The following is a 22812-nucleotide window of genomic DNA, read 5'->3' on the forward strand; positions in this document are numbered from 1 at the left end:
ACTACAACCAATAAATAGTTTTTTAAAACATGAGACTTTCTGATTTTGTTCCATGGTCTTGGCTTTTTCTTGGTGCAGCTACATTTTATTCTAGTTTTATACAATGACACTAATAAAAAACAGCGCTTTTCTGTGAGTCATTCAGGGTAAAAGCACATCCAAGTGGGCTCCCAACCCAAGTCTACCAGTATTACCACCATACAGTAACCATATAGTGGCAGATACAGCTCTACAGTCCATTGAACTGAATACATTTTGTGACTTACAGGTGGTCCTGACTGTATTCCTTTACATTTCCCCCTTCCATCTGAACCAGACTGCCATGACCACTTCTTCCAGATGTGACTTGTTTCTGTAAAGTTTGCAACACAGACATCTTTGGCTTCTCACTTTTCCAGGCAGCCAACCCACATTTTCCTCACCTACACAAAGTTCCCATCTTGCTGCTACCTGCAATTCTATAACCTATATATAGTAAAAATTTTGTGGGAACAATACCCCATGTGCATCTTTAATTTAATAATGCCCATGTGTGCCTCCTTAAATTAGCAAAACCCCTGTGTACTTCCTTAAGTAAATGGTGTGACTGAAATAATAATTAATAATGTGCCCTTAAATCAATAATCCCCAAGCACCACCTTAAATTAATACCATCGAACTCCAGAGATTCTAAAGGGGTTATCCATTTTTTTAATATTCAAAATCAGAACTGCAGGCTCCGATACCTGAGTCCCCTGAACATCACCTGTATTGAGACAGCGAGACGTCAGTGGGACAATAAGAAGTTCAGCTCGTGGTATATAAACATTACTGAAATCCACACTCAGTACAAGTGATCTGTGGGGGGTCCTGGGTGTTGGATCTCCATAGATCTAATACTATGGTCTATCCTTAGTATAGGCCATCAATATTTAAAGTCTGTTAAACCCTTTAATAATGTCCCTGATGCCTTCTTACACATATTGTCCCCTTCTATTAATAATGCTCCTAACGACACCTCTCACCTACAGTATGTGCAAGGTGCTATGCGTGGGACCTTGCGCATAGAGGAGAAGAGGAGGCTCAGCGGCTCCATTCACCAAAGGATTGCAGGTTGCATGTAGGTCTTCTCTGTCCGCTTGTAAAGTGGGACATCTTTGGGAATGGACACTTAAGGACAGACACAGACAGTAAAAGAACACACCCGATGTCCATTTAAATCAATGCAAAATGTCACGGACACAACTAGTGTCCGATGCTAATGTCCGCGCAAGATTTTGCACGGACATTAGCAGTGGACACTAGCTGTCGGACACTGACGGTAGTGAGAACGCTCCCTAACACCACACTGTTCTGTACAATCCAGAATAGCTCCACCCACAGAAGAATCTGCTCACATGGTCATGACGTCATCAAAGGTCCTTTAGACCACCAGGATTTAGCATCCACTGCAGGAATAGCCCCTCGAGTGGATGCTCAGTCCAGGACAGGTGAATATAAGGTTTTTTTAAAATTTTTATACAACTGTAGCCTAGGCTGGCATTTAATGGAAAGAGGCCCAGTCAGGCCCCTTTCCATTAATAATATGTATAGCAGTCGGGTAACAGGGCTTTCCCCGACCACTATCATGGTGACATTCCCTGTAACCACAATCGCTATATCACTGCGTTAGAGTAAAATGAAAGTGTATTGGACAAACCGCTCAATAATAACATTTTATACAAATTAAAGCAATCAATATCCACTGTTCCAAATTATTATGCACATAGTTTCTAAACATTTTATAGGTTTTAAACAACTGAAAATAGTCATTGGTTTGCAGCATTAAGAGGTCACTTTAACTGAAATCAAAAGCTATTTCAATCAAAGACATTTACAAGCTAAGTTACATGTTTGCACAGGACTCCTTCTTTGATATCACCTTCACAATTCCTGCATCCATTGAACTTGATTTGCTTTGCAGAATGTCAGAATAGCCTTGCAGAGCTTCTGCCTTGATGTGATCTACCTCTCACCCTCATAGATCTTTTGCTTGAGGATACGCCAAAGGTTCTCAATAGGGTTGAGGTCATGGAAGATTGGTGGCCACAATAAGTGTGTCTTTCCTTTTATGCCCATAGTAGCCAATGAGTCAGCTGTATTCTCTGCTGCAAGAGATGGTGCATTATCATGCATGAAGATCATTTTGCTTCAGAAGGCATGGTTCCTTTTATTGCATTATCGAATAAAGTGGTCAGTCAGAAACTCTATATACTTGGAGAGGTCATTTTCACAACTTCAGGAACCATAAATGGGTCTACCAACTCTCTCGCCATGATTTCAGCCAAAACATGACCCCACCACCTCCCTGCTAGCCTTGTTGGAACATGGTGGCCATCCACCAACCATTCATCTGGACTGGACCATCCAGTTTCAGTATTAGTCTTCATGTACATCTAGGCCCACCATGACCATTTCTGCTTGTGAGCACTGTTTAGGGGTGACCAAATAGTAGAATCTATGCACAACTGCAAGCTTCTGGAAGATACTACACCTGGAGGTTTGTGGGACTCCAGAAGCTTCAAATACTTATTTGAGGCTTTGTAATGGTATTTTAGCAGCTATTTTCTTCATCCAATGAAAATTTCCTCAATACTTTTATCTAGCCAAACCAGTCAGCTACAAATCTCTTCACAGTATGATGAACATGCTTACGTTTTTGTGAAATATCTAATGTTTTCATACCTTGTCAAAAACATTACACTATTTGACATGTTTCTGAACAAAATAAAAGTGTTGAATACATTAATAAACAAAAAATAAACTGTAAAACTGCCAAAAACAAAATAAAATCAGAAAATGCACAAAAGAAGCCCATGGGGGCAGTGTATGAAAAACCTGCAACAGAAAAGCATGGTAAAAACAGAGCCCTAAAGAGAAAATGAAGAAACCACAAATGACAAGCCACTTCATTACGTTTTTCTTTTATTTAAAAGATCTTCCACAAAATACCATGTCCATATATTTACTTTCTGTCGTGAAGCAGAACATGTTGCGTGTTTGGAATTCCCAAAGTAAAGTCAAATGTATAGAGCAGCTGTAAAGCTGTTTGTTCTGTCTTTAAGCTTCCCCAAACTGCAGATGTAAATAAATCTAGAATTATTCTGAGGGTATGGCGTTTCTTCTTGTATATTACCACACAAAGCATGTCTTGTTTTAGATGCTAGTGTTAGACAAATGGTTCTTAACGCAGAGAATGTATGTAGAGAAAGAAAAGAGAAAAGAATTGATATGCTGAGACGAGAGGTAAAATCTCTGCCCTCATTTCATTTTACCATAATACTGGTTTCAGACTCTTCTGGCATCGCCGCCTACAACAAAGCAGCAGCCACCAACGGCATTAACATGGGTATTTATTTATTAACACAATGTCATCACTTACTATATGCCAAATCTTAATGTCCTAGTTTTCAGAGAAAAGTCCTTTATATGTCACTTAATGGATTTGGCAAGAACTGGACCTCAAGCAATAAGACTAGAGAATAACTTTTGCTAAGAGCTACACAGTGGAGCCAGCACCAATATCGAAAGGGGGGGGTTTAAAAAAACAAAAAACAAAGAACAGACACTATGAATGCATATCAGCACTGTCAATGCTCTGCAGAAATAGTAGTAGTTTTAAGGCTCAGTTTTCCAGTTGAAGAGCTTTAAAAAGGAGGAGGGACCAAAAAAAAATAGACTTTTATTGTACGCATTTTAAAAGTTATCATTAGGCAACATAAAACCTTTACTAAGAAAATTATACTTAGCACATCCTTCCTTTAGTAGGAACAGCTACTATTTCAGGAATTGGCGTCTCCATATTGTACATTAATTGCAGAGTACAGCAAAAAGTCTAATCAATTGTGAAGCACATCATAGAGGAAACTAGACACGTGATAGGATAGGTCATATAGATATATATACGGCAAGGTAAACAAAAATTGAACAAGTTAGATAAATCTTCTCCATGAGGAGAAGTATATAGCGCGCTGTACAAATACAGGGAGGTGCTTGTGGAACAGGCTTAAAGCCAAAAACCTAGTCAAGTTTACAGGTTAGCAGTTGCCTGTCACTTTAATCCGTGGCACGGAACACATATGCCAGGTACTACCATCTCAGAGTCTTGGCAATACAGAACAAAACATGCAGATAAGAGGTGAGGCAAAGCACTAAGTAATTCAAGGGCACCAAAGTGTTAACAGAAGGTTAACTCGAGTGCCCTTAAATTCAAAAAGAAAAGAAAAATGCGTTGAAATAAATTGCAATTCTTCTCCTACGTCCAAAATGAACTCCGTTTTTGGAAAAGGCTTTCCCTGCAGGACACTGCCCTGCGGATAGCAAGAAGGATAAAGGTGGAAACAGCACAATGCAGGTACAAGATACAGAAAAGCAGAGAACGTACTAAAAACCACTTGTTAACAGCTGACATGCATTCACAAGCTCAGTGTTCAGTTTCAGACAGGAGGGAGATGAGGAGTGAATGTCAGGAGGAAGGAATGGTAACTGCAGGGTTGATGTTTGAGTGACCAGTTTACTCTCCTCCATCCCTCCCAGTGTTCAGCTCAATCTTTCTCCTTTGTTCCACCACTTTCCTCTCTGGGTTTGGCTCCACCAAATATAGCAGAGTGCGGATTGGCTACTTGATTGAGAGGGGTTCCAACTGTCCTGGGTTTAAGCTGAAGTCGTGGTCTCTGTGCTCGTTCCTCTGCAGAAGGCAAAAAAAAAAAAAAAAAAGGTTCAAAACGTGCTTCCTTTAACACCATTACTGTTATGTCCGTCTATCTAGAAGCCTAGGCATGGCGGAGATTGTCAGAGAATATTAAAAGGGGTTATGTTGGGAGATCACTCACTGCACTAGTAAACAGGCTTACTGTATAGAAGATGCTCCCTAGGCCCAAGGTATCAGCTTAGCACAGCAGAGTGGTGGGTAGGGGGTCTCACTCCTAAGCCTCCCCTACAAATGCTTCAATTCTTGGTTGACTCAACTCCGCTCCTGCTGCAGTTCCACAGAGTATAAAGGAGTAAAACTGGAGTTCCCGCGGCCCTAATGGTGGACCACGGAACTTTGTTACGCGGCTTCCAATGAATAGGTCTCCTATTATGATGCACTTCTTGTTTCAGATTGCATACTGCATAAATATGCACCAAAAGGGTTTTCTAAGAGGTAAGCATTAAATTGCCATAAACCATGTATTATCTACATTATACACACCATCAATAAGAGCAGTATATAATTGAAGTGTGCCACGATGTTACAAAGCCAATGTCAAGCAGTAGCCTAAAAACATAGTAAAACAGTAAAACGATGGCAAAGCAGTGAACCTTTAGAAGCATGGATTCAGCACTAGTTTAGAAGTAATGTGAACAAAGTGGTGTAAAAAATAAGAATACAAGCAAAACGACATGCTACAGAATGTATACCAAACCTATAACAAATCTCCCTAACCTTCTGTAGGTTCTCTGAAGTCCATAGACCCTCCACGTGGTCCCTCTCTGTAACGGCCAGGACCTGAAGGTGGGGGACCTCGCCGTTCACTAGGGCCACTGCGAGCTCCCCTGCCTCTGCCTCCTAAGAAGTCATCATCTCTAAAGCCTAAATAAATGAGAAAAAAAACAAGCAAAAAAGACAAACATTACACAGACTATGATATAAATTATGTTTTACGCTAAAGATAGAAAGTTTTATATTAAAGGAACTTTATAATAAACTGTGTTTCGCTAGCTTATCAATGACAAGAATGCGCTAATTTAGGTAGAGTTCACATCTTGGGGTTTCGGTTGGGGGTCCACATAAAAAAAAAAAAAGCAGTTACCTTAGGAAACCAGTAGACCCCATAGACTTTAATGGGGTCCATGTGGTTTCCACAAGAAAAATGCAGAGAAAAGTGCTGGTTGCAGGATTTTTCTCTCCACATATTTCATGCGGATAGGGGAATGGAATGGCCTGAACGTAGATGTGAATCAGGCCTTACACGTACAGAAGAAAAAACAAACAAACCTGAACTGTAGTATTTATGGTTTAGAGGTGGATCCAATAGTATCCAGCCTAGGGAATCTTGTCAAGTTCAACAGTCTACATTCCAGGCTCAAAGATTGTAGGAAAGTTATCAATTGGCGTACTGGGATGAGGTTGAGGCACGCAGCCCATTCTTGCACCAAACATTTACCAAAACCCCTTTTCCGCACCTTATAAGCAAAGCAGGGGCGCCTCAGCCCAACATTCAGGAACACAGGCATCCGACCGATTTATGAAGAGACCAGAGTGGTTAGAAATCCATTGTGCCCTGTGTCAGTCAGGACATGTTTAATGTCATGGGGCAGTCTTCAGCACTGAATACAACTATATCCACCACTCATCTAGTTACTCACATCTCTACTATTTTTATTTTTCTGTACCACACTAGCAACCAGCAGTGTCGAAACGCTCGCTAGATAGACCCTATTATATTGCAGATCTTAACCAGATAAATCAGTGAATCATGCTGTGATATCTGGTCTGGGATTTTAGCATACTGCCAAAGTTTTTTTTTTTTTTATATACCAGTTGGGAAAAATAAATACTGAAAAGTTATATTATTCTCTCTATACAAAAGATAGAAGGCTATTGATCACCTATAGGGGTTTTTATTAATTATTATTATTTAGGTATTAATTTAAAAAAATGTTAGGGTATGTTCACACATCAGTATGCCATCAGTCTGTTTGAATTCAGTTTGAGACTAAAAATGGACTGATGCACATACTGATTGTATACTGACACCTTTCTATGCTGATAGCAAACGCTGTCCGCCCCCTAGAGGACAGATAAGGGAATTAAAAGTAGAAAATTGTAAACAGAGTAGAGATAAGGACATATAATAAATGCCTTACGCTAGGTTCACACCTGCGTTCAGCTGTCCGTTCTGTGGTTTCCGTCTTCTGCATGCCAGAAGACGGAAACCACAGACCGGGTCCGGCGGTGAGCGTTTTTTAAAATCCGGACACAGAGTACTGCATGTCCGACTGTGTCCGGATTATAAAACCCGGTTTCGTGGCGGAGAGCATAAAACGCTCACCGCCGCTCACGGCCAGATAGCTTTCTCACACATTCAAATGAATGGGTGAGAGAGACTCCTGCAGGTTTCCGTATCCTGCTCTGTTTTATGCAGGAAACGGAAACCTGAAGTACGGAGTGCCGGGCGCAGATGTGAACGAGCCCTTATCTTTACTCTGTTTACAATTGTTACTTTTAATCCCCTTATCTGTCCTCTAGGGGACAACAGCGTTTGCTATCAGCATAAAAAGGTGTCAGTATACAATCAGTATGTGCATCAGTCTGTTTTTAGTCTCAAACTGAATTCAAACGGACTGATGGCATACTGATGTGTGAACATACCCTTATTCTGTTTGTGGTCTACATATATTCACATACATGTCAGACAACTTTGAGCCAATCACAGAAAAATCTATCAGAAGGTGTTTCATGGCTTCTTATTACATGACAATTGGCACTTGTTTACCCTAGACCTTCTGGATTTTTTATTTTTTTGGTAAGGTTAAAATTACTACAACACACAAATAAAAAGAAACCCTCATACCATAATCTTCAGGTATGTACAATTTTAATCATCTCTGGTTATTTATATTTGCCTTTATAAGCAGTGCACCAAATACAACAATCAAGGCCTGTATCTAAATAAATGCTCAAATATGAGAATTTAGGGGAGATTTAGGAGACTTTCAAATAAAAAGTCTTTGTTGCCCACAGCACCAATCACAATGCAGCTTTCATTTCATCTAGTATGCCTGAACAATGTAAACTGTGCTGTGACTGGTTACTATGGGTAATAGGCAGTTTCTGCACATAACAATGGAGAAAGCCATGCGTTTACTGCTGGTCTAAAGCCATATTACTTGAGATATCAAAGAGCGCTACTTTAATGGTGCATGAGCACGTGCAGCCGCCTCTCTATGACTGTGCTCAATGAAGGTTCGTGATGTCCCATTCTGTGGACTGGCGATAAGTGTGGAATATGGGATAACCTCTTAATATTTGCAAGTGGTATTGATTTTCTTACAATTAATCTGTACAGTAAAACATAACTGACTGTCAATGTTTATTCATGACCATTCTGGAAGAATAAAGTCACCTGACTGGAAAAAGTTCTCATAGCTTTGGGACTTAGAACTGTGAATTTAATAAGCCACTAAGAATATACTGTATCGTAGAGTATACTGCTCGCTAAAGGCTAATTAGCATAAGAATAAAAGCGGGCTCATTCAAAAGCTACTGAGAGGATTAACATACATAAGTTATGCGTGGAATAGCCTTTCTAAAGGCTATGCAAGTATATGTTTAGTTAGAAATTAGTTTTCCCAATGATAGAGCCCCTTTAATGGTCATGGAAAATACCTGGACATTTAAAAGAAAGGAACGTTCACAAAACCAGCATCATACAACTGTGTAGTCAGCCCTGCAAACAGATGAACGATTGCGGAGAGACTGATAAATTCAACCCTAACCTAATCTGACCCGCTCTTTGTCTGCTTACAATGTGCACATCAATACAACAAGAGTACAGATTAGGGATCTAGTATAAACTGTACAATTTATACAACAATCTATCTAATTTTGCCTCAAATTGCCGCAGGAAGAGTATGCTCCAAGATGCCTGCAATAAATGAGTTAAATGGAACGCTTTTCCAGGAAATGACACATTCTTTAAATCATGTTTTTATATTAAGCCTATCTTTAAAAAAAATTTCAGTGATTTTATAAATTTTTTGTACATATATTAACCCCCCCCCCCCCCCCCCCGACGGAATACAAACACAATAGCAAGCACTGTGCTGTAAAAGCATAGATTATAATGGGGTCCATGTGCTTGCCAAGCGCTGCCTGCATGAATCATGCGGACAGGAAAGTAGATGGTGGTGACTTTCCTTCCCGCATGATCCCTGTGGATATCTGGCGGTAAGCAAACGGACCCCATTATAGTCTATGGGGTCCATGTGCTTTTACTGCACCAGCGCTTGCATTTGGTATTCTGTTCGGGGGTCCCCATACGGACTCCCTTGGGCGGAATCCAAACCTGATGTGAGCAAGGGCTGAGCTACATATACATGATAGCTGTGATCACCAATGTGCGATATAGTATTCGGATTAGTGGTCAGACACAGAATTTTCTAAAATATATATGGAAAAGTTTTAATAACCTCACATTTTAAAGGCTTTAAAATATCTATGGAATCAGCCAACTAATATGAATAATAATAGTAATCATAAAAGAGAGGGGCAAGATTGTAGGATAGGCAGATTCATATAGACAGATTAGTTCAGTTGAAACTAAACTTCAGGTGAAAGACAGCATGCCGTCAGTGGACCGGGAATTAATTGCAAACTAGTAACTGAAAAGAACTGGGTGAATATGGACATGGATTGTCATTACTGCAACTGGTTAGAACTGTTGCTTTATGACTATATGGTCAAATGGCTTGAATGTATACAAGGGCAACAATTCTATGGGGTTTGCATGTTCTTCCGGTTTCCGCCTAGATTCCACTTGCGCATTGTACCATAGCAAAACTGTGAAGTGAGCTGCAAAGAAAAAGACACGTCATCCTACTGTGTAACCCACTGTCCAGTATTAAAACCATATACTATTTTAATAAATTGTCAGAAAAAAAAAACAGAATTAAATGTCTTTCTATAACTTTTTCTCTTTTAAAATAAAAGTTTTAAATAAGAAAGACCAAAGGAGATAACAAAAAAGAAGGTATGCACAGACAAGTCCACCCACCAAGTCTGAAAATGAGAATGTTAATTCTTTGAAAGAAATGGTTAGTGTAAGAGAGAAACCGGCTAGACAACCCCCGTACTATGGTAAACCGGTGAAAGCCCTCAGTGAAAATAGACATAGCCTTTACCAGAATTGAAGTCATCTCTTGAACCTCCTCTAGAGCCGAAACTATCGTGTCCTGAAAAATAAGGCAACAGCAACATGAAATTGAAAACTGAGCAAACTAAAGATTACAGGATGAAGTGGGAATACCAATACCCATCTACATCAGCCACATAACCACGACAATACAGATGGCCTCTAAAAAGTACAGTCAAAATCTTGCAGAATTAATAAATTCTATCACTTTGTAGTCAATAGAAACAGAAAATAACAACAAAAAAAAAACCTAAAAGACCAACACTATGGAGTTCCCAGCAGCACTCAGCACTAATTGCAGTCATTTTATTCCATGAAGGGACAGAAAATCAGGGAACAGAAAATCACTACAGAATCCTGTCACCAGACCATGGTTCTCATTGACCAAACCAAAGAATACGAGAAATTTCTCTGCAAAATGACATGTATCTCCATACAACCTCCTATTATAAGTAACCGGTGATAGCAAGTAGTGTCAAATGGTGAGCAACAAAACTAAAATAGATTGCATATTATTATATAAACATATACAACACAACAGTCTAAAACAAAAAAAAAAGTTACACATAAAATAACACACATGTAAATTTGGAAAACCTCTTTAATTTCAAATATCAGTAGTGGATAAGTAACAGTTCAGTTTTAACCAACTCTAGCAGTCAGATTCTTTAGAGGGACACGACGTTCAGGCTGCAGAATCTTCATTGCTTCCATAAGTCCGTACATTGAGATCATACTAGCAGCTGTTCTGGGTATTGTAGTGCTGTCCCATATAAATTGGACAGTGCTGCAATATTCGAACAATTGATCGGAGTAAGACTGCCACCTATCTGATGACCAGCAATATTACGATCTCAGAAAAGATCTTGAATTATGTTTTGTCCATTTTTAGTTTAGTGGCAAAACACAAAGGTGAAGATAAATATATGTGCACTAGATAGTCTAAACGTACCCCTGACTTCCAGGACACTTTGGATAATCTTGTGCAGTTTAAGTCTGTCCAGTCGAACTTTGCACGGTCTAAATGTTAGATAGTATTCGTTTGTGTGCCACAGGATTTTGGTATATACAGTTCTCAGCATAAATAAAAAGATTTTAATCAGTATCTCACTGAACAAGAACAATTTGACAAGACTGAGTTTCAAGAACATTATACATGGTTTAATCCATAACCATGACCTTAGATGTGTGTTTAGGATCACTTTCATGTTGGAAAAGTGCACAACAACCAAGGGCATGGAGTCATGGTAGCATCTTCTTTCAATATAGAGCAGTTCATCTGTGAATTCATGACACCATCACTGAAATAAAGCTCCCAGACACCAGCAGTACTCATGCATCCCCGCATAAGGACACTGCCACCACCAGGTTTCACTGTGGGCAACATGCATTTTAATTTGTACTGCTAACCATAGGAGAGGCTTCCTTTATGGACAACATCCATGCATGTCAGTCCTGTGCAGCATACACTGTATTATGTCACAGGAAACACCCAGTTTAGCTTTCTACTTCTTTAGTTAAACGAGTTGTCCAGGGTGCTGTTGGGAACTTCCTGAGCTGGCTGGAAGCTCATTAGCATATGAATAAAAACAAACTTCTTCAGAAACCCCTGACGCAATCTACATACTAAAGGTAAGTGTGGAATAGCCTTTCTAAAGCCTATTCAAGGATGTGCTTAGTTAAAAATGACTTTTCGCAGTAATAGAGCCTCTTTAACCTTCTAAACTAAACTCCCTCCCCCACCTAACTTCTAATTTACATCAATTAAAAAAAAATAAAAAAAATCTATAATTGCCCATATCCCTGGAGCAGTCATGTGACTGGTCAGGGACACTTTCTGAGAATCTGGTGATGCTCTGTTTTACCACTTCCAAAACGGAACGTCACCATCACTCTTCCCTCTCCCCTATAATGCTTACAAAGCCTTCATATGTCCAGGGAATGGGACCTCCCCCTCTTCCTGTCTTCTAACAGTGGGTGGAATAACTTAGCGTGGGAGCTGGGGAGGGGCTAGTTGGGGTCAACAGGGTGGGAGGGACTAGGCTTAGTGACACAGGCAGGGTGGGAGGGTTTAGGCTAGTGAGATGCAGGGTTTTGTAACAGAGTGAGAGAGGAAGAGGGGCTGAGTGAGAAGGAGTTAGTGCAGCAGATTACACAGGAAGCTGCAAACAGAATATAAACAGAGAGGATGCAGCAGCAGCAACCAGACACACAGAAATCACTCCAATAACTGCTAAAGGTATATGGGTGTATTTATTAACCCATCACTAGAACTTCACACCTTTATATAAAAAGAAAAAAAAAAAAAAAAAAAAGATTTTCTGCCTGTAAAACCCCTTTAACTAGAGTTAACTTGTATGGTGATTTTCTTCAACCCTTCTCATCAGAAGATGCTTCTGTTTAGGTGTTAACTTTTGTGGACAGCCTCAATGTTTCTGTGAGAGGGTTGCAGTTCCATTTTTGTTTGAAATCAATTTTGCTACAGCATTCTGAAAGAATGAGACAGGAAAGTTTTCATTTTTTACTTTTGCCCTTTTAAAGCTAACTGTATGCCAGGCACCTGTTTCATGACGCATTAGACTAGACTGTGGTTTAATTCTTGTTAATTACATCTTTGTAGTCCAAATTTTAGCTTTGCTCCTAAGGCTAGATTCACACAACCAGGTTTCTGCCTCCCAGTGACATACTGTCCCATGCTGGTTATAGTGTGGGACAGTCTGTTGTTGGGAGGCAGGGATTCCTAGCTGCATATACAACTATAAGGCTAGGAATCCTTCATCCTGCATGATGTTCAGGTCAGTATAACTGGCACACCACACGGATCAAATTTGCAACATGGTCTTGAATGGATTTGTTATGAAAATTTCCTTTTTTGTGTGAGCACATTAATAAGTCTTGTTTGCAATCAATGGCTCACATTAGTGTAGTATTTTGTAGTATGGCTTCCAATAGAAAATGTGGATTCTGAAAGCAAGCTAAAAGGTAATCTGGCATCTGTTGGAGTGTATTCATTTATGCTGAGCACTGTATATACTGTAGTAAATACCATATTTTTCAGACAATAGGATGCATTGCAGGTTTAGGCAAGAAAAAAAAACATGAAAAAATATTTTATATTAATTGTACCTTTGCTGGTCAACAAATGTTGAGGGGTCGTGGTCACTAACTTAAAGAAGTCAATATTTGTCACAAAGTAGAACACATAGACCATTGATTGAAACCTTTGTAGAGTTCTGTAAGAAGGTCATAAATTACCTCTGTCTTCAGACCCGCCTTTCCTAAACCCAAAGCCACCTTTGTCTTGCTTTCGGCCTTCTGCTATATCCACTCGCAAAGAACGCTCACCTAAAAGCTAAGAAGCAAGAAGATGAGAAACATTATAGATAAGATTTTACATAAAAAATAAAGAAAGGAAAAGGAAACTTACTGCACCATCATATGACAAAGCTTCCTTAAGGGATTCCAGATCATCAAATTCTACATAGCAGAAACCTGAAAAAAAAAGTTGGAGCAACAGATTAATCCTATACCCAAACACACAATTGTCAATGCTGTTCCTTAAGTATTACTTGAAACGCATGAATAAATTATATCAAAAGATAATTTTTGAGTTTGACAAAGGCTTATGAATTAGAAAATACCTTTAAAGAGGACCTTTCATGGGTTTGGGCACAGGCAGTTCTATATACTGCTGGAAAGCCGATCGTGCGCTGAACGCCCCCCTCCTTCTGCTCACAGTGCTCGTCCATAGACGAATATTATCAGGAGGGGAGGAGACGTTCCTCCCTGCTTACACTGTACAGCGCGATAGGCGCTGCTGTAGAGAAGGACGTTCCTGACTGACTGTCAGGAATGCCCTTCTGACTGTAAAGAGCTACGGTACCGGGACCGAAAGCTCTTTACCCGGGGCACGGATCGGGAAAGCCGACAGTGCACTGAATTCAGCAATATATAGAACTGCCTGTGCCCCAAATCATGAAAGGTCATCTTTAATTCTTTCAGAACCGAGCGTCATTGATGCCCCAATGCTCAGGTCAAATGTAGCATCACGGGAGGCACACAGTTATATAGTTTTTCAACAAAAAAAAATAAAAAAATTATGCTTCATATGGTTTTATACCTGGCATGGCCTATTTTCTGGACACTTTGTCCATGTGTAAATTACTCAGTAGTTTAGTATAGGTAGAGAGATGTAAACTGTTCACCTAGCACCAATGTGAATGAAAAGGCAGCTTCACTTTACTATAAATCACAATAAAGGGTTCCATTTTGTTGATAAAAGTGATGATAAGTCCTAAAAGCTTCCCTTATGACAGTGTAACTCCCAGACAGTAACTTCAGCATAGAGATGTAGCACTTATCACTCCTGCAGAAGCAGCTGTAAATCACAGGCGTTTGACTTTAATTAAAGTGACTGCAGCATCAGATAAAGGCAGATTAGCAATCTCTGGGTTAAATGAGAAACATCTGCTAATCCCCTGGCAGGTAATGGATGGTATTCGCAATACCTTGTGGCTTCCGTTCTTCATTATCCAATCCAAGCCCAATTAGAGATTGTGCCAGGTTTAAAAAATATCAGCTTTCTGCTGAATGGGTGATAAATATCTGATCTGAACAGTAGTTGGCCAGAAATTGATGATATATGTGAATGTCATCAGTGTTCCCTTCTCCAGCAAGTACTGATTGGTCTCAGTAGTCACGCGAGGTTGAGGACTTCTGGTATCAACGCAGCTGCACAAGACCAAACGGGGACCAGGCGCGGACAACAGAGAAGTGGGGACAGGTAGGAAAGCTTAAAGGGGTTGTCTAGGCAAAAATGGACAACACTTTTAGGCTAAGGCCCCAATGAGCGGAAATGCAGCGCTAAAGCGCTGCAGGAAGAACCGCGGCATGAACACATTGCGTTTCTTCCTGCAGCGCTTTCAACAGAAAGTTCACAGAGTTTTCCTCTGCGGACTCTCTGTTACGATTATATCTATAGGAAAGCCGCCGGCATTTCCGTAGATATAATTGGCATGCTGTGATTTTCAAAACCGCAACTGTTTTGGAAATCGCAGCGTGTCTGCGCTGCAATTTTTTTCCGCAAAGTGGGCATGGGATTCGCATGAATCCCATCCACTTTGCAAGTACTGTAAAATGCTGCGATTTTTACAGCGGCATTTCTGCCGCGGCAAAATCGCAGCGTTTCTGACCAGTGTGGCCTCGGCCATAACACTTAAATCTCCTGCAGGCAGTAAAAAAAAAAAACTCACCTGATGCTCCAGTGTCCTCCCGAGTCTCCCGATTCTTCTGCTCCAAGCGGCATCTCCCAGAATTGTGCTGAAGCTGCTGATTGGTCTCAGCGGCCTTAGGAAGAGGACCCGGGATGCCAGGGGTAGTGACATTCGGGCCATTTGCTTATTGGCCTCAGCACAACTCTGGAAGACGCCAAAGAAGATGAATCAGGAGGACACCAGAGCAATCGAGACAGGTTTTTTGGTTTGTTTGTTTTTTTTGTCCTTCACTGCTCCCAGCAGATTTAAACGTTAAAAAGGTTGTCCATTTTTTCCTGGACTTTTGTTCTTGCTTGAATTCATCAGAAGATGGAGAAAGCAAAGAACTTACCTTTAAATTTGTCTGTTTCCTTGTCTCTGACTAACCGCACACTCCTGACATTCAATTCTTTAAAGATGGTATCTATGTCTCCTTGCACAGTATTGAATGGAAGATTACCCACGTATGCTGTGAATGGTGGGTCTGTGGGAAGCTCTTTTTGTTTGCGTGGACCAGGGCCAGCATCACCTCGTCGGGGCCTAAAAAGAAGAGGACCTGTCGTCATTCTTCAATGTGTCTTGTTACTGTAAGTGAAATATTTTCTTAGAACCCAAGATTGTACTGCTCTTCTGTCGCTCCGCCTAGGTCATGATTAAATTCACAACTGGGTGTTAAAATCTAGGGGTCCATAGACTCTGACATTGCCCAATCAGTGATAACAGTACCAGACTATGTAGGGACATGCCCCTTTGACAATGGGAATGGTAACAACTGGTTGACAATTTTTTCAAAGGCTTCGTGGAGCAACACAGAGGAACAGAAAAGACGTTCCAGAATTATTTCATTTACTAAAAACAAATGAGAAAAATTAAAAGTACCCTTAGTAGCCACAACCGGAACGTCAGGAATACAAATTAGGGTAAGTTCACATGGAGTTTTTTTGGTCAGGATTTTGAGGCCGTATCCGCCTCAAAATCCTGACCAAAAAGACAGCTCCCATTGAAATCAATTGGAGCCGCTCAGGTCTTTTTTCCGGGAGACATTTTTTCCGGCTCCCAGAAAAAGAAGCGAGGTGGTCATTCTTCAGGCTGAGTCGCCTCGCAATTTGGCCTGAAGGCACTCCCTCCTCCGGACTAGGCCCATTCATTGGGCCTAATCCGCAGCGGAGTGTGCAACTGGATGCCAATGCACTGCACCGGTTTTGAGTCGTGGCTACCCAGTTTTTGGTCCGCTCAGGTACCGGACCGAAAAAACCCTGTATGAACTTACCCTTAATTAACTCAACTTGTTTCATGCAGGAGGCTGAAAATGTGAATAAGATATGTGTATGGACATTATCCTTCCCCATTCCATATATAGAAGTGATGTTACACACCTTTCCTTATCAGAGGGAGTATTTGCTTGTCTACTAGCTCTGCCCTCCACCTTCAGCCTGTTGTAATCAACCATATAATAACACGCGTTCACTTTCTGTAGTCAGGTCTTTATCTATAAACCTTTACCAGAAGACACTGGATATGTTATAGAAGCAACTGAATAACAGCGTACACCAAGGTGACAATATTAATTCTACTTTTATCTAGACAGTCCCTTTACAGAGATAATATACAAGAAAATAGGATTAAAAAAGAAGAGCATGGAGCAGCACCCAATCTGGATGTTAGATTATAAGGCTGTTCTATAGGGAAGTGGAAAAACGGCCTCCTAGTAGGACTGTGTTTTAGTGTGTCTGTTACCACCGAAACAAGTCACACTGGGGACTGTCTGAACCATTGCCTTTACCTGGTGTAGACCAGATGGAAAAGCAATCCCAAGTAAGGTTTCATATATACAGTACTTGTCTATGTCTCCCTTAAAATGGTCTATTTTTGTCAATCATGTCTGAAGTTACAGATCAGAAGAGGATCCAAGAAGAGCAAGTCGCATCAGAGGAAAGCAAAAAATAATTTCCTTACCAGGAAGGAGCACCTGAATTTTTTGTCATACAATATAAGGTTGTCACAAAGGCTGTTAGAGAAGTTTAGCACAGGCAACTTCTCCTATTAGATGCTATACTATAAACATTCAAGTTCTCTACCCTAATTTGTAGATAGAAACTCTATCTGCATGTGCAATCACTTCTGAAAACCAGCTGCCCAAAAAAATCAAACATATTTTGGTTCCAAAAGCAGAAGTGAAAAAAATAAAAAAGATTGGATCAGGACTGACCCTTGGATTTCTGCCATGAAGTCACATGAGGATTACCGTACCTTTTTAAAAAAAAAATAAAAAAAATAAATAAAAATAACTGGCCACTTATTTGCCCTGCTTAAAGATACAGCTTTCTGCATGCATTTGATCAGGGCTGTAGAGACTCCCTTTAAAATTCATGTGAAACCCACATCCCTTGAATGTTCGAGAAGAATACACACACATTTCACCTGAACAGGACCTATGACTAGTATACCGTATAAAATTTTTGGGGAAAAGAAGGGTGCGTCTTATAGTCTGAAGGTGGCGCCTGGCATCCGCTGTAATAGAGAGGCGGAAGCCGGCAAGTGATAGACGCCATTACAGGTGCCGGGGCCTGCGACATCGCTGCGCTCCTCTGCCCTGCATGAAGCCAGCAGCGGCAGGGGCTCCTCCGTCCCCCCGCTGCTGGCTTCATGAAGGGCAGAGGATCGTAGCGATGTCTCAGGCCCCGGCGTCTATCCCTCCCCGGCATCCGCCTCTCTAGTACAGCGGATGCCGGGTCAGTATCAGCGGCCCCTTCTCCCCCGGGGCCGGTCCCCACCGGCCCCGTACCTGTAAAGTTGCAGGCCGGCTCCTGCGCCGCGATATCGCAGGAGCCGACCTGTTCGGGTGACAGCCGGGAGCCTAATGAGGCTCCCAGGCCTGTCACTGCTATATATTAGTATTGCGGCTGGTCTCTATGACCAGCCGTAATACTAATAGACAGAATGTCCCATAGACGGCTTTAAAAATATGAAATAAATAAAAGTTCTAAATCACCTCCTGTTTTTTTTTTCAATACAAGGTGATCTAAGCAATAGATATCCCCCAAAATGGTATAACTAAAAAGTACAGCTGGCCCCGCAAAAAAAACACTCTATGCATCCCCGTACAGCTGCAGGGTCACCTGTCAATGTGGCCTTGCAGCTGTTGCAAAACTACAACTCCCATATATTAAATATTTTACCAGTTTTTGCTTCAAAATTTTTTTTCCCTATTTTCCTCCTCTAAAACCTACGGTACGGTAAATAAAAAAAAGATATCTTAATGACAAAAGACTAGATATAAGCGTTTGTAAGTGGGAGACGAGCCCGCCCCAGAGTAAAAACCGCGAAGAGGACAGAATTGTAAAAATCCTGTTACTGAACTGTTAATCAGTCAGTGAATTTCAGACTGACTTAAAGGGGTTGTTCACGAATTGGACAAATCACAAAGGAGTCTGGGGAAGAAGCCAATCAGCAGAACTCCAGAAGAGACCCGTTGAGCAGAAAGACAGAAACGCTCCGGCAGGACACCAGAGCATTGGGGACAGTTACATAGTAGATGAGGTTGGATGAAGACATCAGTCCATCAAGTCTAATCTATAACCCTACAATGTTGATCCAGGGGAAGGCAAAAAACCCCATGAGGCCCATGCCAATTGCCCAATTTCAGGGGAAGAAAAAAAAAAATTACTTCCCGACACCAATCTGGAAATCAGTATGGATCAAACGTGGCAGTATAAATTTAAAAAAAAAAAATTTTCAATGCCATAGGCTGATTAACAAAGATTCTATCATTAGAATCCCTCTTTGAACTAAGCAAACATCAAAATAGCCTTAAGAAAAGCTATTCCTCTCCTACCTTCATTATTCTGATCCGTGCCGCCGATCTGCTTTTTTTCCTCATATGCAAATGAGTTTCCAGAAAGCACAGAGAGTGTTCCCCTTTGCTCAAAAAGCACAAGGGGTGTCCCGTGTTGTCCGATAACTCTCCAGCGACACCTCCACCTTCTTCTCCTGACCACCTCTTCCCTGCATCTTCAGCTAAAAGTCAACTGTGCATCTTGGTCAGCGATTTTCCTGTGGCTAAATGGATGCTTGTGTAAAAAGCCACAGGAAATTGGCCAACGGACATGCATAGTCGGCTCTTTTGACTGAAGTCACGACCATGAGGTGTTCAGGAAAAGAAGATGGAGGCGTTGCTGGAGAGTCTTCGAACAGCACAGGGAGCGCTCCAAATGCTTTTTCAGCAAAGGGGAATGCCCCCCACCCCCACGCTTTCTGAAGACTCATTTGCATAAGGAAAAAAAAATTTAAAATCACCAGAACAGTGGTGTAGATCAGAATAATAAAGGTAGGAGAAGAACAGCCAACTATTCTGATGTGGGCTTAGTTCAGGAAGGGCTTCGAATGATAGAATCCATTTAAAAGTGTTATCCATTTTTGCCTAGACAACCCCTTTAATACTTAATTTTCTTATACCTGAACCCACCTTCCAAAATAGAAATAGATTGTATATCTATTCTAAGTGTATAGGAAAAAGATGCAATCTGTTCCCGTTGGAAAAGCAAAATAGATAAGGTTCACATCTGCAACGTTGTCTCCGTTCTCCTGGTCCGTCTAATAATGGACAGCAACTAATCCCAAGGGACCTCATTTACTAAAATGGTATCCATCGGACATCCGTTATTTTTTCACAGACATCATAGGAAGAAAAAGTTGGGCATGCAGGCCTTTTTCATCTGGGATTTTCTGCCAGGCTCTGCACCAGAAACATCAAAGCAGATGTTATTGAACCGCCAATCGATCCCCTAGCACATGCTGATACTTCTCACTTTGATATTCTTGTGTAGGGGAGAATTAAATTGGGTAATGTATAGTCCCCTGGCTCAATGTTTACATTGTCACATACATGCCAGGGCAAAAACACCGCTTCCAAAAGTGCATAGACATACATTTTATTAAAGGAATATGGCAGGGTCAGGGATAGGGTACAAAAAAACAAAAACAAAACAAAGATCTCACAACCACAAGTCCCCACTCCTCTGCTCAGTTCTCTGGCTCCAGAGGACCAATGGTGGAGTCAGTTGCCCCTCCCCCCATGTGGAGGCTACAGCCAATCACTGGCCTCAATGTGTTGTATTCAGGTACACCATTGCAACGACTGAAGTGATGACATACATAGCTACTGCACGCGACAACTGTAGTCAGTGAATGGCTGCGGCAGCAGTGTGGTGGGCGACTTGAAGACATTATTGAAGCAGTAGAAATCAATGCAAAGAATCAGAGACATGGGGCCTCAATTCATAGTGAAACGACAAGAGAGTACAACTTTTTAACTTTTTTTAAAGAGGTATATAATATACCAGCCCTTGCAGGATGTTCAAGAGTCTGAAACCTGTGACACTTTTTGGCATAAATAATGGTAAACATGTTGAACTGTAAAGGCCCAGCCGTCACTTTTATGAAAACCTCAAGCGCAGCATAATTGGAGAAAACATTTCAAATGCAACTTTTCTGGCCCTTCCCTCTTTACACACATGCTGCAAAAAAATAAAATAATAATTTTTAAGTTGCTCATTTATGAGACGTCAGTGCCAATGACATGTCCAGCGGGGAAGGAAATAAGCAGGTCTAGATCAAGACCGGACGTAAACTAGGTAATCTGCATGCCAGACTAAAAGGGGAGTTCAGGTCACATGACAGAGTTATCAGGAACTGCAAATCAAGAGTATTTTAGAAACAACAGTAAACTGCAAACACATACATCCCTGAAACCCCTGAATGGTGGGCAGATGCATCTCCCACCAACTGTGAGCACTAGGTAGGATGTCCACATCTAGAATCTATGCATTTGTAGTCACTCACCATTACAATGAATGGGAAGTCAGGGAAGAGAAGATGAGCCCTGTGCTTTGTACACCCTTGAGACTTGTATTACCGCAAATATAAAAATGGGGTGCAGTGCATGCCCCTCCCTACCCCTATACCCCACACATCCTCAGGAGTGCAGTGCATGCCTCTCCCTACCCCTATACCCCACACATCCTCAGAGGTGCAGTGCATACCCCTCCCTACCCCTATACCCCACACATCCTCAGAGGTGCAGTGCATACCGATCCCTACCCCTATACCCCACACATCCTCAGAGGTGCAGTGCATACCCCTCCCTACCCCTATACCCCACACATCCTCAGAGGTGCAGTGCATACCCCTCCCTACCCCTATACCCCACACATCCTGAGGGGTTCAGTGCATGCCTCTTCCTACCCCTATACCCCACACATCCTCAGGAGTGCAGTGCATGCCTCTCCCTACCCCTATACCCCACACATCCTCAGAGGTGCAGTGCATACCCCTCCCTACCCCTATACCCCACACATCCTCAGAGGTGCAGTGCATACCGATCCCTACCCCTATACCCCACACATCCTCAGAGGTGCAGTGCATGCCTCTCCCTACCCCTATACCCCACACATCCTCAGAGGTGCAGTGCATACCCCTCCCTACCCCTATACCCCACACATCCTCAGAGGTGCAGTGCATACCCCTCCCTACCCCTATACCCCACACATCCTCAGAGGTGCAGTGCATACCGATCCCTACCCCTATACCCCACACATCCTCAGAGGTGCAGTGCATACCCCTCCCTACCACTATACCCCACACATCCTGAGGAGTGCAGTGCATGCCTCTTCCTACCCCTTTACCCCCCACATCCTGAGGGGTGCAGTGCATGCCCCTCCCTACCCCTATACCCCACATATCCTCAGAGGTGCAGTGCACGCCTCTCCCTACCCCTATACTCCACACATCCTCATGGGTGCCCTGCATACCCCTCCCTTCCCTCACACATACCCAGTGGTGAAGTGGTTTTCAGATGCCCATGTACAGTGACACTCTTAGTGCCCGAACATCCTCACCATCTAGCTCACACATAGGCACAAGCAGTGGAGGCGCGGTAATCCTAACACAGCGCCATACCGGAGTAAACTACAGAGTAAAGCGGTCCCGGTGCAGACCAGCACACACCGGCCTACACGCATCTACCACCCAGCCGCCTGTGAAATAAAAGCCGGTGCACTGCTGTGATCACACGTGTGTGACAGACATGACACCCGGAGTCCTGCAGCTGCATGGCGACGCCGTCTCCCGCTCTCTGGGCCTCATCGCTTCACCGCTCATCCCAGCTCCCCGCCTTGTCAAGCTCCTTCCCGCTGCATGCCTAAGGCTATCACATATAACCGGGCATCCATGGCCTGTGCAGATCTCACCCTCTGCCGCCTCCAAAGCTGCTGTAGGCCCGATCGTCGTAGGTATCGTAATCCGCCATTGCTGCTCTCTCCTCTTCGCAGCCAAAGCGGCCAGGCTGCTAGGACCCCACAATATAGCGCAGGCAGGGCTGTCCTTGCACATGCCTGCTGCAGATGCGTGCCGTTGTGAAGTGTTTCATCACGTACAGTACATAGCAGCTTTGTTATCTTTCTACGAATCATTTTAATAATAAATATTTTGCAATTCTGGCCAGCAAGTCGTCTTCCATTTCATAATCATACAGGGAAGACTATATAGCACAAGATTTATAAAAACTACCAGTGTAAGAGGAAAAAGTGTACAGCATGGCAACCAATCAGATTCCAGCTCTCGTTTCTCACCGTCCCTTTGAAATA

At 42.1% G+C, this 22812-nt stretch overlaps 1 protein-coding gene across 2 annotated transcripts; it reads right to left on the reverse strand.

Moving 5' to 3' along the window:
• Positions 1-2926: 2926 nt before the first annotated feature.
• On the reverse strand, positions 2927-22520 carry EIF4H (eukaryotic translation initiation factor 4H). 2 transcript variants are annotated; one of them, XM_075264840.1, is made up of 7 exons: positions 22417-22520; positions 15522-15709; positions 13345-13409; positions 13173-13269; positions 9907-9957; positions 5447-5593; positions 2927-4705 (listed from the first exon to the last, which is right to left on the reverse strand). In XM_075264840.1, exons 1-7 carry the CDS (start codon positions 22473-22475, stop codon positions 4563-4565), a joined length of 750 nt encoding a protein of 249 aa, XP_075120941.1. In that variant the 5' UTR covers positions 22476-22520; the 3' UTR covers positions 2927-4562. The 2 variants fall into 2 exon arrangements, with proteins under 2 accessions (XP_075120941.1, XP_075120942.1); XM_075264841.1 differs by lacking the exon at positions 9907-9957.
• Positions 22521-22812: the final 292 nt, after the last annotated feature.

Source organism: Leptodactylus fuscus, chromosome 2, assembly GCF_031893055.1.
Source record: "Leptodactylus fuscus isolate aLepFus1 chromosome 2, aLepFus1.hap2, whole genome shotgun sequence".
NCBI lineage: Eukaryota > Metazoa > Chordata > Amphibia > Anura > Leptodactylidae > Leptodactylus > Leptodactylus fuscus.

What these genes read in the sequence shown, in the direction of transcription:
- EIF4H (XM_075264840.1), bottom strand. Translation starts at nt 22,475, where the DNA reads ATGGCGGATTACGATACCTACGACGATCGGGCCTACAGCAGCTTTGGA. An exon ending in CTTTGTCATATGATGGTGCA is followed by an intron (nt 13,270 to 13,344) that starts GTAAGTTTCCTT and finishes CTTGCTTCTTAG; the next exon opens with CTTTTAGGTGAGCGTTCTTT. An exon ending in AAGAGATGACTTCAATTCTG is followed by an intron (nt 5,594 to 9,906) that starts GTAAAGGCTATG and finishes TCATTTATTTAG; the next exon opens with GCTTTAGAGATGATGACTTC.